Raw genomic sequence first — 15,128 nt, forward strand, 5'->3', positions numbered from 1 at the left:
ATATTTTTTGCTAAAAACCTGGTTGCCTCTGCTTGGAGGCTGAGACTTGGCTACAAGTGGATCTTCCAGCAAACATCAAGATCCACAAAGTAATGTATTGAACAGTGTTGAAAACAGTGGTGTCAATCATTTTTGGGCCAAAACAAAAAAACAAACCAAACCTGTTTGGCCCTGTCCGGGGGTGTCCTGGGATGAGGCCACAGTGTCTCCTGACCCCTCCTGTCTCAGCCTCCAGTATTTATGCTGCAGTAGTTTATGTGTCGGGGGGCTGGGGTCAGTTTGTTATATCTGGAGTACTTCTCCTGTCCTATTCGGTGTCCTGTGTGAATCTAAGTGTGCGTTCTCTAATTCTCTCCTTCTTTCTCTCTCTCGGAGGACCTGAGCCCTAGGACCATGCCCCAGGACTACCTGACATGATGACTCCTTGCTGTCCCCAGTCCACCTGGCCATGCTGCTGTTCCAGTTTCAACTGACCTGAGCCCTAGGACCATGCCCCAGGACTACCTGACATGATGACTTCTTGCTGTCCCCAGTCCACCTGGCCATGCTGCTGTTCCAGTTTCAACTGACCTGAGCCCTAGGACCATGCCCCAGGACTACCTGACATGATGACTCCTTGCTGTCCCCAGTCCACCTGGCCATGCTGCTGCTCCAGTTTCAACTTCCACCTGACTGTGCTGCTGCTCCAGTTTAAACTGTTCTGCCTTATTATTATTCGACCATGCTGGTCATTTATGAACATTTGAACATCTTGGCCATGTTCTGTTATAATCTCCACCCGGCACAGCCAGAAGAGGACTGGCCACCCCACATAGCCTGGTTCCTCTCTAGGTTTCTTCCTAGGTTTTGGCCTTTCTAGGGAGTTTTTCCTAGCCACCGTGCTTCTACACCTGCATTGCTTGCTGTTTGGGGTTTTAGGCTGGGTTTCTGTACAGCACTTTGAGATATCAGCTGATGTACGAAGGGCTATATAAATAAATTTGATTTGATTTGATTTGATTTTGACCCTTACCTTTTTGAGAGAAAAAAAGTAATACTTTCTTTCTCTGAGCAATTGTATTAGTATATATTTTGTTGCATGCAATATAGCTCAGTATTTGAATGATTCATTTTGGCTCATCTTTATCAAGGGTGTTAATAATTTCGGACCACACTGTATGTGTCAAAAATGTTATGAAAACGGCATGGAATAAGGCTATAAACCACTGTAATATTTTGGGGAAAATGTCTGGACCTTCATGACCTCATATACACTGCTGCTTTCTGGGCCATGGCCTTGACCTTGGCAGAGTGCCCTCTGACAGTGACCTATTATCGTCTCTGCTGCTGCGGTAATGGTACAGGAGGCTTCCCGCGACAGACAGACTTCTAATACAGTCATCCTCATCCTCCGGATTCCGTAATGCAGATGGTAGAAGAAGAAGCAAAACATACCGTATACAGTGCCTTGCGAAAGTATTCGGCCCCCTTGAACTTTGCGACCTTTTGCCACATTTCAGGCTTCAAACAAAGATATAAAACTGTATTTTTTTGTGAAGAATCAACAACAAGTGGGACACAATCATGAAGTGGAACGACATTTATTGGATATTTCAAAAAAAATTAACAAATCAAAAACTGAAAAATTGGGCGTGCAAAATTATTCAGCCCCGTTAAGTTAATACTTTGTAGCGCCACCTTTTGCTGCGATTACAGCTGTAAGTCGCTTGGGGTATGTCTCTATCAGTTTTGCACATCGAGAGACTGAAATGTTTTCCCATTCCTCCTTGCAAAACAGCTCGAGCTCAGTGAGGTTGGATGGAGAGCATTTGTGAACAGCAGTTTTCAGTTCTTTCCACAGATTCTCGATTGGATTCAGGTCTGGACATTGACTTGGCCATTCTATCACCTGGATATGTTTATTTTTGAACCATTCCATTGTAGATTTTGCTTTATGTTTTGGATCATTGTCTTGTTGGAAGACAAATCTGCATTGTTGCCAAAAAGTTCAATTTTGGTTTCATCTGACCAGAGCACCTTCTTCCACATGTTTGGTGTGTCTCCCAGGTGGCTTGTGGCAAACTTTAAACAACACTTTTTATGGATATCTTTAAGAAATGGCTTTCTTCTTGCCACTCTTCCATAAAGGCCAGATTTGTGCAATATACGACTGATTGTTGTCCTATGGACAGAGTCTCCCACCTCAGCTGTAGATCTCTGCAGTTCATCCAGAGTGATCATGGGCCTCTTGGCTGCATCTCTGATCAGTCTTCTCCTTGTATGAGCTGAAAGTTTAGAGGGACGGCCAGGTCTTGGTAGATTTGCAGTGGTCTGATACTCCTTCCATTTCAATATTATCGCTTGCACAATGCTCCTTGGGATGTTTAAATCTTTTTGTATCCAAATCCGGCTTTAAACTTCTTCACAACAGTATCTCGGACCTGCCTGGTGTGTTCCTTGTTCTTCATGATGCTCTCTGCGCTTTTAACGGACCTCTGAGACTATCACAGTGCAGGTGCATTTATACGGAGACTTGATTACACACAGGTGGATTGTATTTATCATCATTAGTCATTTAGGTCAACATTGGATCATTCAGAGATCCTCACTGAACTTCTGGAGAGAGTTTGCTGCACTGAAAGTAAAGGGGCTGAATAATTTTGCACGGCCAATTTTTCAGTTTTTGATTTGTTAAAAAAGTTTGAAATATCCAATAAATGTCGTTCCACTTCATGATTGTGTCCCACTTGTTGTTGATTCTTCACAAAAAAAATACAGTTTTATATCTTTATGTTTGAAGCCTGAAATGTGGCAAAAGGTCGCAAAGTTCAAGGGGGCCGAATACCTTCGCAAGGCACTGTATGTTACTAATGATATAGGAATTAGAATTTGGGGACTATTAATGGGTTCGATATATGGATGAGTAATCTCAAGACTAAACCTGGGAATCAGAATAATCACTGGTGTATAGAGCAAATGAGTTATGGATTGATAACCCTTGTCTAGTCCAATTGAAATAGGGGGCTTAAGTAAGTGTGTGCTGTAGTAGTCTTATCTAGCCTTAAGCCTCTATAGTACGGTACACCTATCTCTATAGTCTGTATGCATTTGTGGGGGATTATTTTGACAAGTATTTATATTTGATTAAGATTAACACAGAGTAATCGGTATCCTGGGAGTGGGGGGGGTAAATAATAATGTCAGTGAGCACATAGACTAAATAGATCTAAGACAGAGGAACTGTGGCTGATTAAACTAAATGTAATGAAATGCTGTAGGCCTACACACACGGAAATGAAGAAGATCCAAATGAGTCAATTGCTGTTCACTGGAAATAAAAATCAAGTTGTTTCAACTAAATATTATGAAGTAACTGGTTCCACTGCCTTTTGTTTTGTTTACTCAACTTTTCAGTCCAAGTTTTATCTGATTTTAACATTATTAGTTGGCCAAATTTAGCTCCAACATGAGAAAACGTAGGCAAAAATTCAGTCAACTTAAAATTGTGTTTGCTCAACTTGTTTCATATGTTCATTCAACAATGTTTTCAACTTACATATTTGACACACGCTGACATACATGATTACATTGTGCATGTTCATTTATACAGTAATTAGTATTCAACATGTCCTCACCTGCGATTTGAACTCACAACCGCTTGGTTCACAGTATTCCAATCTTCCTGCTACACCACCATGTCTATGTCAATAACTGATATCACCTGTTTTGCTACACTTTGCACGTCAAAGTAAATCTCAGCTCTGTTAATAGAGCAAATGTCTCTGAAGGCTGGAGGTCCTGTCCTCTCGTATTCTTGTAAGGATTCAACATGTCTCTATGGTCGTGTCTACACTTGACACTTACATGCAACTTCTGCTATCAGAATACGAAGATCACATTGAAAAGGCAGTTCTAGATGCACAAAAGTTGCTTTGTGGTCTGATTGTTCAGATCTGGCTGACCACTTCAGGAGGTGATTGTTTGCAGGTTTCTACTCAGACTGGAGACAATCAGGCTACCAAAAGTGCATACAGTGGGCAACGTCATCAGCACTCCGACAAGTCTCCAGAATACTTGTGTTTTGGAACCGAGGCACCATTTCATTATAACGTTGGAGGAAATACCTTCCTAGCACGTGAGAAATTTGTTTGCTGGCCTCATAAATGCTTGCCAGCTAGCTAAAATGTAGTGTTTGGCTAGTTATGCTAACCCGTTTTCTATCCTTTTAGCGTCGCTTGCTAGCTTGATGTCGAGCTACAGAGGTTAGCCTGCTAGTTAGCTACAGTAGTTAGCTACTGCCATCAGTTGTCGTTGTGTTATTATCATATTTGGCCTATTCCACTGTTTGTAGAATGCATACTGGCATTTGAATATAGCGCGGGAAACGGGAATCCGGAAACACAAGGGGACACGGTAGACACATTTAAATATTGGTGTAGATGCATGGCATGTTTAGAACTCCATGATCAGAAATCTATGATCAGAATACTAAAGCTGCATGAACTGTCAAGTCTAGACACGGCCTGTGACTCATGATAATCAAGCAATGTTGCATTGTTACATTTTTAGGGGTGTGTTGTATAGTTTGTGTCACGCCCTGGCCATAGAGAGGCTTTTATTCTCTATTTTGGTTCGACCAGGGTGTGACTAGGGTGGGCATTCTAGTTTCTTTATTTCTATGTATTCTATTTCTTTGTGTTTGGCCGGGTGTGGTTCTCAATCAGAGGCAGCTGTCTATCGTTGTCTCTGATTGAGAATCATACTTAGGCAGCTTTTTCCCACCTGTGTTTTGTGGGTAGTTGTTTTCTGTTTTGTGTTTCTGCACCAGACAGAACTGTTTTGTTTTGTTCCATTTTGTTCTTTTGTTTCAGTGTTCAGTTTAAATAAATATCATGAACACGTACCACGCTGCGCTTTGGTCCACTCCTTCTTCATGCAACGACGAGCGTTACAGAACTACGCACCACCAAAGGACCAAGCAGCATGGCCAGGGGTGTGAGACAACCTGGGAGGAGGTAGAGAGGTGGTCGGTCGACCCAGGGAGAGTGCCATAGCCCGCCTGGGATTCTATGGAGCAGTGCGAAGAGGGATACCGGAGGATGGAGTCGGCGAGATGAACACGGCTGGCAAGGAAGCCCGAGAGGCAGCCCCCCAAAAATATTTGGGGGGGTGGCACACGGGGGGGGTGTGGCAGAATCAGGTTGGAGACCTGAGCCAACTCCCCATGCTTACCATAGCGGGCGTCGTACTGGTCAGGCACCGTGTTATGCGGTGGAGCGCACGGTGTCTCCAGTACGCGTTCTTAGCCCGGTGCGCTACATTCCTGCTCCCCGCATCTGCCGGGCTAGGGTGAATATCCAGCCAGGACGGATGGTGCCAGCCCTGCTCTCCAGACCTCCAGTGCGTTTCCTCAGGCCAGGATATCCTGCGCCGGCTCTGCGCACTGTGTCTCCAGTGTGTCTGCACAGCCCAGTGCGTCCTGTGCCTGCGCCCCGCACGTGCGGGGCCAAAGTAACCATCCAGCCAGGACGGGTTGTGCAGGCTCCGAGCTCGAGACCACCAGTGTGCCTCCACGGACCAGTGTATCCGGTGCCTCTGCCTAGGACAGGGCCTCCTGTATGTCTCTCCAGCCTGGTGAGTCTTGTACCTGAGCCTAGAACTAACTCTCCTGTATGTCTCCCCAGCCTGGCAGCTCAACGTACCAGACTGCCCATACGTGTCCTCCCTCCAGTGATGATCCATGGCACGAAGCCTCCAGTGATGATCCATGGCACGAAGCCTCCAGTGATGATCCATGGCACGAGGCCTCCAGTGATGATCCATGGCAAGAAGCCTCCAGTGGGGAGTCATGGAACGAAGGCCTCCAGTCCGGAGCCTCTAGCAACGACGGTCTCCAGTCCGGAGCCTCCAGCAACGACAGTCTCCAGTCCGGAGCCCCCAGCAACGAGGGTGCCCAGTCCGGAGACTCCAGCAACGAGGGTGCCCAGTCCGGAGCCTCCAGCAACGGGGGTGCCAAGTCCGGAGCCTCCAGCAATGGGGGTGCCCAGTCCGGAGCCTCCAGCAACAGGGGGTGCCCAGTCCGGAGCCTCCAGCAACAGGGGGTGCCCAGTCCGGAGCCTCCAGCAACGGGGGTGCCCAGTCCGGAGCCTCCAGCAACGGGGGTGCCCAGTCCGGAGCCTCCAGCAACGGGGGTGCCCAGTCCGGAGCCTCCAGCAACGGGGGTGCCCAGTCCGGAGCCTCCAGCAACGGGGGTGCCCAGTCCTGAGCCTCCAGCAACGGGGGTCCCTGCACCAGAGGCTCCACCAAGGTGGGGGGAGCCAGAGGCGGTGGGGGGTCTAAGTCCCGCACCAGAGCCGCCGCTGTAAAGGAGGCCCACCCGGACCCTCCCCTTTAGAGTCAGGTTTTGCAGCCCCGGAGTCTGCACCTTTGGGGGGGGGGTGTACTGTCATGCCCTGGCCATAGAGAGGTTTTTATTCTCTATTTTGGTTAGGCCAGGGTGTGACTAGGGTGGGCATTCTAGTTTCTTTATTTCTATGTTTTCTATTTCTTTGTGTTTGGCCGGGTGTGGTTCTCAATCAGAGGCAACTGTCTATCATTGTCTCTGATTGAGAATCATACTTAGGCAGCTTTTTCCCACCTGTGTTTTGTGGGTAGTTGTTTTCTGTTTTGTGTTTCTGCACCAAACAGAATTGTTTTGTTTTGTTCCACTTTGTTCTTTTGTTTCCGTGTTCTGCTTAAATAAATATCATGAACACGTACCACGCTGCGCTTTGGTCCACTCCTTCTTCATGCAACAACGAGCGTTACAGTTTGAAAACATGATGATTTTAAAATAATATTGTATTTTGGGTCACACATGCAATGTAAGTACAATGCGGGTAAACACTGCAGAGTTCAACTGTTATACTTTGTGGCTTGCACAATTTAAAGGATATGTAAACTGCAATCTAAAGCAATATTTCTAGATTGAGGCAATATGTATCCACAATTATTAGAATTTGTGTACAAACCTAACGCATATAAAATCCAATGTTTTATTACAAAAACTGCAAATGAACAACACTGTTTTAAGTAAAAACATGTGCATACATGCCTGGCTAGGTTTTAGAGCCACTTAATGTAAAGTGCCACAGCCAATGTATTTTTCACCTGTGTTTTTCTCTCAGTAGTGTTTTTCAATTGGTGTTTTAAAGGTGAAGACACTGTATAAGGTTATAGTTTAGTTATTTTCATTCTGTATATTAATAGATGCGAGCGAAAGGCTATGCATCCCTAGTTACACCTTCTTACGTAGTCTTTACAGGATAACCAGCACAAGACTATTTGGCATCACGCAAAGAGCTGCAGACCCTGACATATGATATAGGCCATAGGGGCCTTGCTTAGAGGTGAGTCACATGTTCTCAAGTCCATCAGTGGGTAAAATGCACAATTAGTCACATGTTTATCGTGAGATAATTATGAAACGTGTGATGTCTGAAGGGTTATCACAGTTCGTATCACAATTAAAAACAAATAAACATATTAGTCAATTAAACTAAAATAGGTTCATCCTACAAAGCACAGGAAATAAAAGGGATTACGTTTTCAGAATTAGGTGGACATCAACAATCCTAAATTCAACCAAAAAAGTTTGCATAGACATCCATTTGAAGTCAATCTAAAATAACATATTGGGAAAACCTTTAATCTAGTCATTTAAATTGAAGTTTAAATTAATATTTTGTCTATCTATTGTACCTACTGATGAGAGACATTTCTGATTTGTTATCTGAGGGGGATTTCTGATTTGTTATCTGAGTGGTTTGTTTTTTCAATGAATCAACGAACACTTGATATCCATTTTAGTGAATCTTCAAATTACTGACCCTATGGGCTATTAATCAACTTGAATATACAGGAATTTATAATAATAATCATATTGTATATTTCTGTGATTACTATAACACCAGTCCTAGTGCATGGTCTGGTTTCCAAAATAAACACCTCAAATATCTGTCTATTTGGGTAACGCCCAATTTTCTACGACGCAAATGTGATTTTAACCTAACATTTATCACGATAAAGTGAATATTGAATAGTAATTCACTCTATTAAAGCTCAGTACCGAAACCTATAACATTCAATAAACATTTAGAATATTAATGATGGCTTAGTTTTACTAAATTGGGTTAAAGGCACTCGGGAAACTGTTTTGGGATTGTTTGACGTTTTACTGGTTAAGAGCATAATGTGCAATTGGAAATCAAATTAAAAGTTCGATTTAATAGCTAAGTTTATTCAAATGTAATAATAATAATAGTAATAATAAAAGCCTAATAATAATCATCATCACCGTAATCATCATAATCATCACCCTAATATACAAAACTCTCTTAAGCTGCATAGCATTGCTTGCCTGAAACCATTCAATGAAAATGAACACATATGAAATTAATACAATACACAATACAATGCACAACTTATATTTGAATTTCAGGCCCAATAAGACAATATTTCACACGCTGTTTTGCATAATATCTGTTCGTTTATTATATTAAAATGCCTATATTGGAAACCACTTCAATTTACCCTGTTATAAAAATGTATTTAATATTGGGTAGTTTGGCTAAACAATCTGAGGTAGGTATACAATAACAGCGATATCATTATTTGAATGAGATATCTTGGGACACTTTTTGGGCACTAAAGTAACTTTCAAAAGTAGGCCAAAGAAAAAACAAAAACATGTTGACTAAACTTAGTATTAATGTAATAAGCCTTTTACATATAGAGGTAAACTAGGCCCAGATCAATAGCTATATGCTGCTTAACAAGACAATTATCGGCCATAACACACAGACACACTCCAACACACACATCATATTTGGTTATTTTATTGTTTGTATATCGTGCTATTTTAAATGTGTGTGACTGTCTTTGCCGATCAGCGTCAGTGTTTGTGTTTTTGTTTTTGTGGACCCCAGGAAGAGTAGCTGCTGCTTCTGCAAAACACGAATGGGTATCCAAATAAACAAATAAATAAATAATGACTAATAATGAAAAATGAATTCCTGCAAATCCTATACCCTGGACTGTCTATACCCGTTAGAGATGGGGTTACGTTATGTTTAGCTAAACTGCATTGATTGTGGAATTGATAGTCTATTGATATTCTATGAATTGCACGTGTCCATCCTCCTATCAATTGGAATAGTCATTGCACGAGAAAGAATGCATGCAAATATAAATGGTATAATGCATTTAGAGCGTGCATAGACAAAAGTAACCAATAGGAGGTACTGTGTCATTCTCCAAGAAGCCATCTCATCTACCATGCATCCCAGCCCGGGGACACAGCCGTATCTCGGCTTTGATTTGTTCCCTAATTGACCTAAATAAAGCATCTGAGAGACGGGGTCCCGTCCAACCCCTCAATGCAGACTATCACACAGTGTATAGTAGGGGGCTCAAAGCGAGTAATTCTCTTATTTTTCTGGAGTAATCTTGCTCGCTGCCTCCACTGTCCAATCGCAAGAGGCAATTTTTTTGCTTCGAGTGAATCGCGCCATGTAATTTACAGTAGTATATCTACGGATTCACTCACATTCTCGCGCTCTATCTCGAACTCTCATGGATAGCTCGACGGACTTCGAGAGAAAGATTAGGCATAACTAAGACCAAGCAAAAGAGACACACAAGAATGTCTAAACAGCACGTAAATATTTTGTAAGTCATTTATTTATCGGTGACTAGGTGGTTTGAAGACGACAAAAAATATGCTTGTTAAGGCACCGGAGTCTCAACATCATGGTCCAACGTCAAGAAGCTCGTCATTTTCCATTGAGAATTTACTTCGGTCTACTACCGGGACTACAGACAGGCTGTCTACGACCGAAGATGAGGGGGATTGTAAGGAAACGGGACTCTCTTGCAACCAAGTCGCTGTCATTGAGAGCCGCTGCAACCAAGTGGAGCGTCAAGTGTCTTACTTTGGATTAAACGCCCAACGCCACTGGTGTGGGACATCGCCAAACAAATCTTGCAGTGATTTACAGAGTAGGTCTTAGAGTCACTTTTGTTAATTGTCCCAAATGTCTATCTGTGTAGTGTATGTATGTGAGCGACATAACGGGTAGCCTATAACCACACACAACTGTAGGTAGGGTAGCTTGTTTACCAGCTTACATCATACATTCTTCTTAGGCAGATCCGCTCTCACAATAAGGAGCATTTGAGAATAGGCTACGCATTTCCTCAGACAAAAACAACGTGAAAGAGCTGCTATCGACAATGCTTTGAGGTTCCTGTGCGTAATAGCCTATTAGCTTATATTCTTCTTTCCAATGTCAATACACAATACATGCCATGCCAGTAAAAATAGACAATGCATAGCCCATATATCCTGCAACAAACCATAACAGCACTAGTGTGTTCGCTCTTACCCCGTAAAACTTCTCCATTCGGTTCCTCTTTAAACCGGGTATGGCACGCCACTTCGATACATTTCAAACGTAACACTGACTGGAAATTAATTTCATACACCCTAATTATGCTTATCATACAATTGCAAGGCTGTGTTTCATTACGTGTTTCATTACAAGCTAAGAGCTCATTATTCTGTTTTGTTAGGCGACAGGATGGCCTGCCCGCAGCACTTTAAAAATCGACTACCGTCGAAAACTGCAATCATTTGTCACTGCTGCCATTGGGGTTGATATCATGATTGCGAGATACATGCACTTATTGATCCCTATTGGCCGGTGCGTAAAATGTAGCTCATGACACTCCTCGATCATTTCAGGTCCGCAGTGCCACTCCAGCAACTCCGATGATCCCGGAGGCTCTCTAAAAACCAGAAACCGGGATTCTCCCGCTCTACCGGAGCCGGTGGAAGACAACGACCAACCGGACGAGAGGGCAGAGGGAAGTCTGACAGACGACAAGGATGACGAAACAGGGTCTTCCTGCTTCGCCCGGGAAGACAGTGAAACACCTGATACGAAAGCAGCTTGCAAGAAGAAGACCCGCACCGTGTTCAGCCGGAGTCAGGTTTTCCAGCTGGAGTCCACCTTCGACATGAAACGCTACCTGAGCAGCACTGAGCGGGCGGGGTTAGCCGCCTCTCTACAGCTCACCGAGACGCAGGTCAAGATTTGGTTCCAGAACCGCAGGAACAAGTGGAAGAGACAGCTAGCCGCCGACATTGAGGCCACGAGCATCTCGTATTCGACTCAAAGGATTGTCAGGGTTCCTATTCTGTACCACGAGAACGCAGCACCTGGGACACTGAGCGCAAACCTGGCACAGGTGTCGCCACCCTTCTCGAGTACTGTGAATTATCCCGTCTCCCAGTTCACCCACCCCATGTCTTTTATAAGATCACAAATCACAGGCCTTGTGTGAGACACACATTATTGGTGTATTATATGGAATGAACGTATTGGACATGGTAGAGCAGCGTTTACCAAACTCGGTCCTGGGGACTCCAAGGGGTGCATGTTTAGATTTTTGCCCTAGCACTACACAGATGATTCAAATAATCAAAGCTTGGTGATTAGTTGATTACTTGAATCAGTTATGTAGTGCTAGGGCAAAAACGAAAACGTGCACCCATCCCGAGGTTTCCGCGTTTGGATTCATTGCTGACGGTGACTTTATTGCAAGTCACCAAAATCACAGCCACATTCATAAGGCAACAACACTTTGACCAACCTGTTTAGTCTATAGGCCCCAACTTCTCTATTTTAATATGCAAGTTGCAATTGCCATGTATTTTCTTGATTTGAGTGTGTACAAAAATGTGAATCCCTCAAGCCAGACACTATTCTACATTTGGGGATGTTAACTTAAGCATATATCATTAGATTTATATAATTATTTACATGGAAACTGGATGGAATATTGTCAAGGGTTAGTCAACCAGTTTGTGTGTTTGTATTATTTTTAAATGACAACATTTGTAACCTGTAGATAGACTTTTTACGAGCATGGAGTTACGGGGACTGTATTATTTTACATTTCTTAGGCTATTTAAAGTGGGTTTCATATGACATTTTGTACACGAGTTGTCCGATCAATGTAAATAAAAATGTATGAAGTGCACACAATGTTTTATGTTTATTGTGTTGATTAAAAGGCCTGCTTTGTATTATCATCGTTAGCACGAATTGTTGTTATGTTGAAAGCCAGTCTCAGTAAGGCTCTATCTGACCAGTGGCTAGGCCTCGGCCTACAGCCATCGAAAATAACACTGAAAGCCCAATCCAACCCGAGCAATACGCATTTTCCATTTGAAAATTCCTGAACATTCACCAGAATATTTTCACGACCAGCAAACTATGTATACCCCCGCATTTAGGCCTTATTTGGTATACAATTCAAAAAGTTAAGGAACAATTATTTTAGAAATTCCACACCACCGTTTAGAAGATGCAGACATTTAAAGGGACGACTGAAAACATATCTCTTCTTATTCAACAGGCTATTTGTTAAGGCTCAGGATAGGGGCATGGGTAAATAAAGATTTCCATTTTTTTAACACTTTGAATTGAATGAAATTGTTAATTAAGTTGTTTAAAATTATTAATTAAATGAAATTGTTGAAATTAACTACATTAGACATAATGGAAACTGATTTCGTCAAATTAGAACATTTTAATAGAATGTCTAGAATATAGGCTAGGCCTCATATACTGACATAATTTATCAGCCTAATAGCCTACATTTCTAAAAACCTCGATCTCCCTATAGCTGTCTAATGAGTAACACTGAAAATCAAATGAAATTCCAAAACGACATTATGACTAATCTGTTGGAGAGGTAATATCAGTGCCCACCTTAACGTTTCAATTAATATGATTAATGGGAGCAAAAAAGTGATACTGGTTAATATCAGTATCAACTGTATGAATGTGAAATCATTTAGGCATATATGGAGTGGAATACCTATATAGCCTATTTTAGCTAAATGCCAATTATTTATGTAGCCTAATTGTGTAAAGAATTGGAACATCTACAAAATAGTTTGGGCACTATTAACTGTAAAGTGAATATTCCCAAGAAAACACGAGGAAACAATCAAGGAGGTTAACTTCAGTCTTGCCTAAATATGCTTCCCGCTCTCATCTGATAGGCGTCACCTATTTTGTCTTCACGCTGCCTCACAATCTCACCAATCAAAAGCAGCTAAACCACATACTTCCGGTTCATTGAATAAACGATACCCTACGTCCTGGTGTAGTTGCAATCGAGGAGCAATGGTGCTTGGAGTATCTGGAGTCTTCGATGTTTTGGGGTCCTCAATTCACCATTCAGAACACAAGAAAAACTGCCAATGTCGGGGAATATGAACAAGGAGGTTATTCCCTGTCGGACTGCTTCATTGAAATTCACAATTGACAATATTCTTAGTCTGAAGCAAAACAACAACAGCAACTTGGATGCATACGACTCAAAAGTGCAGAGCGACGCCGGCTGTACAAATATTTTTACCCACCGATATGAGCACTACGACGTAGAAAGAAGGCATGATTCAAACTACACACACACCGAGACAGGTGAGCCCTTATTTGGTTGTCTTAAAATCGCCCATTTAGGTTTTTCATGTGTTCATTTATGGTAAACTATAACAGCTGAGCAATTAAAATACTATCCAGCCTATGCTACTTCAAACTCAGGGTTATATCATTTTTCATATAACACTTACTGTGGTCCAGTGGGTGTGACAGATGATATACGAGTTGTTGTCACCATTGCATCAAAACAAGTTTTATCGCTTCATTTCACAGCGCAAACAAACAGCACCCGCCACGATGCCTCCACTCGTGCGCTTTCTGTCTGCGGGGAGGACGTCAAGGCGACGAAGATGATTGACACTTGTCCAAGGACGGAGAGCACTAGCAGCTGCGACGATGTACCTGAGCAACATAAAGGCAACTCGAAAACCAAAGCAATGGCAAAGAAGAAAACACGCACTATATTCTCCAAGAGGCAAATTTTTCAGCTGGAATCTACCTTTGACATGAAAAGGTACCTGAGCAGTGCAGAACGCGGGTGTCTGGCGAATTCATTACAACTTACCGAGACCCAAGTGAAAATTTGGTTCCAGAATCGTCGGAATAAATTGAAGCGACAGTTATCCACGGACATTGAAGGACCAGTTCCAGTCGACCACTTTTCAGATGTCGGGAAAAATGTGCAATTACCAACTCTTTACAAAGATAGCAACATATTGGGCGGATGTTTGCTACCAATGCCTTTCCCTGTTATGTATCCAGGAAACAGCGCGCCTTACATTTATTTTTCAAATGCTGGTAAATATTTTAGCCTTTTCGATGCAGACGGATGACTTTTAGGGATGTAGCCTACTCTGGAATGCGCTACCCAGTCGACATCCATGGCAATCCAAAACGTTTGATTGCCATGGATGAACCCACTGACACATGGTAGTAACGTTTTACTTTTGTACATTTCATTTTGAAGAATGTTAATACAAATTCAGCATCACTGAATATGCCACATTTCTTCCGTATACATAGATAATAATAGGGCTATTCAGTTTATGCTGGCTTTCACAATTGCAAACAATTAAGTTAATACAAAGTTATATGGTTTTGGGTGAGTTGAAATAAAGATTAGGGCCCAAGGGGAGCCTATAAAGTCGGTGTAGCCTACACGTTATTATTTTTTAAATATTTTTTAAATATTATTATAAAGTATATTATAATGATTATTTCTACTTTTCCCACAGCTATTTCATCAATGATTACGCACCATACCAAAGTATGATCTATGCATGCATTATTGTTATTTGATCCATTTTATTTTGTACAGTAATGACATTTGAATGAATGTATGTTTATGTTGTGTTTGGGATTTGATCTTTGACCTTTTGGTTCACTTTATTAGGCCCACCTTTGTTATCACACCAGTAGTTGTTGCTTGCTTCCTATATAGTTCCATGTAACATGTTCTAAGTATTGTAGCTATAGTCTTACATTGTTGACATATCTTTCTCTCTGTGCAGTCTAATTAGAGTTTAATTTATATGGCCTTACTTTTGCAGTTCCATGTTCATTTATACTCTCTCTTTTTTTTTTTTTTTTTACATCTCATTATCTAATAGCATTTTAAAGGACAGATTGTAAAGCTGTTGACTTATATCATGA

The 15,128-nt window shown here is 42.1% G+C and overlaps 2 protein-coding genes across 2 annotated transcripts; both read left to right on the top strand.

The window, feature by feature from the left end:
• The first annotated feature begins 9,250 nt into the window (after positions 1-9,250).
• On the top strand, positions 9,251-12,068 carry LOC109906263 (homeobox protein HMX1-like). Its single transcript, XM_031793048.1, has 2 exons — positions 9,251-10,017; positions 10,763-12,068. The coding sequence occupies exons 1-2, from the start codon at positions 9,738-9,740 to the stop codon at positions 11,362-11,364; spliced, it is 882 nt and encodes a 293-aa protein (XP_031648908.1). The 5' UTR covers positions 9,251-9,737; the 3' UTR covers positions 11,365-12,068.
• A 1,094-nt stretch (positions 12,069-13,162) lies between these two features.
• LOC109906847 (homeobox protein HMX3) lies at positions 13,163-14,775 on the top strand. Its single transcript, XM_020504693.2, has 2 exons — positions 13,163-13,517; positions 13,749-14,775. Exons 1-2 carry the CDS (start codon positions 13,295-13,297, stop codon positions 14,306-14,308), a joined length of 783 nt encoding a protein of 260 aa, XP_020360282.1. The 5' UTR covers positions 13,163-13,294; the 3' UTR covers positions 14,309-14,775.
• Positions 14,776-15,128: the final 353 nt, after the last annotated feature.

Source organism: Oncorhynchus kisutch, linkage group LG16, assembly GCF_002021735.2.
Source record: "Oncorhynchus kisutch isolate 150728-3 linkage group LG16, Okis_V2, whole genome shotgun sequence".
NCBI classification, from domain to species: Eukaryota; Metazoa; Chordata; class Actinopteri; order Salmoniformes; family Salmonidae; genus Oncorhynchus; species Oncorhynchus kisutch.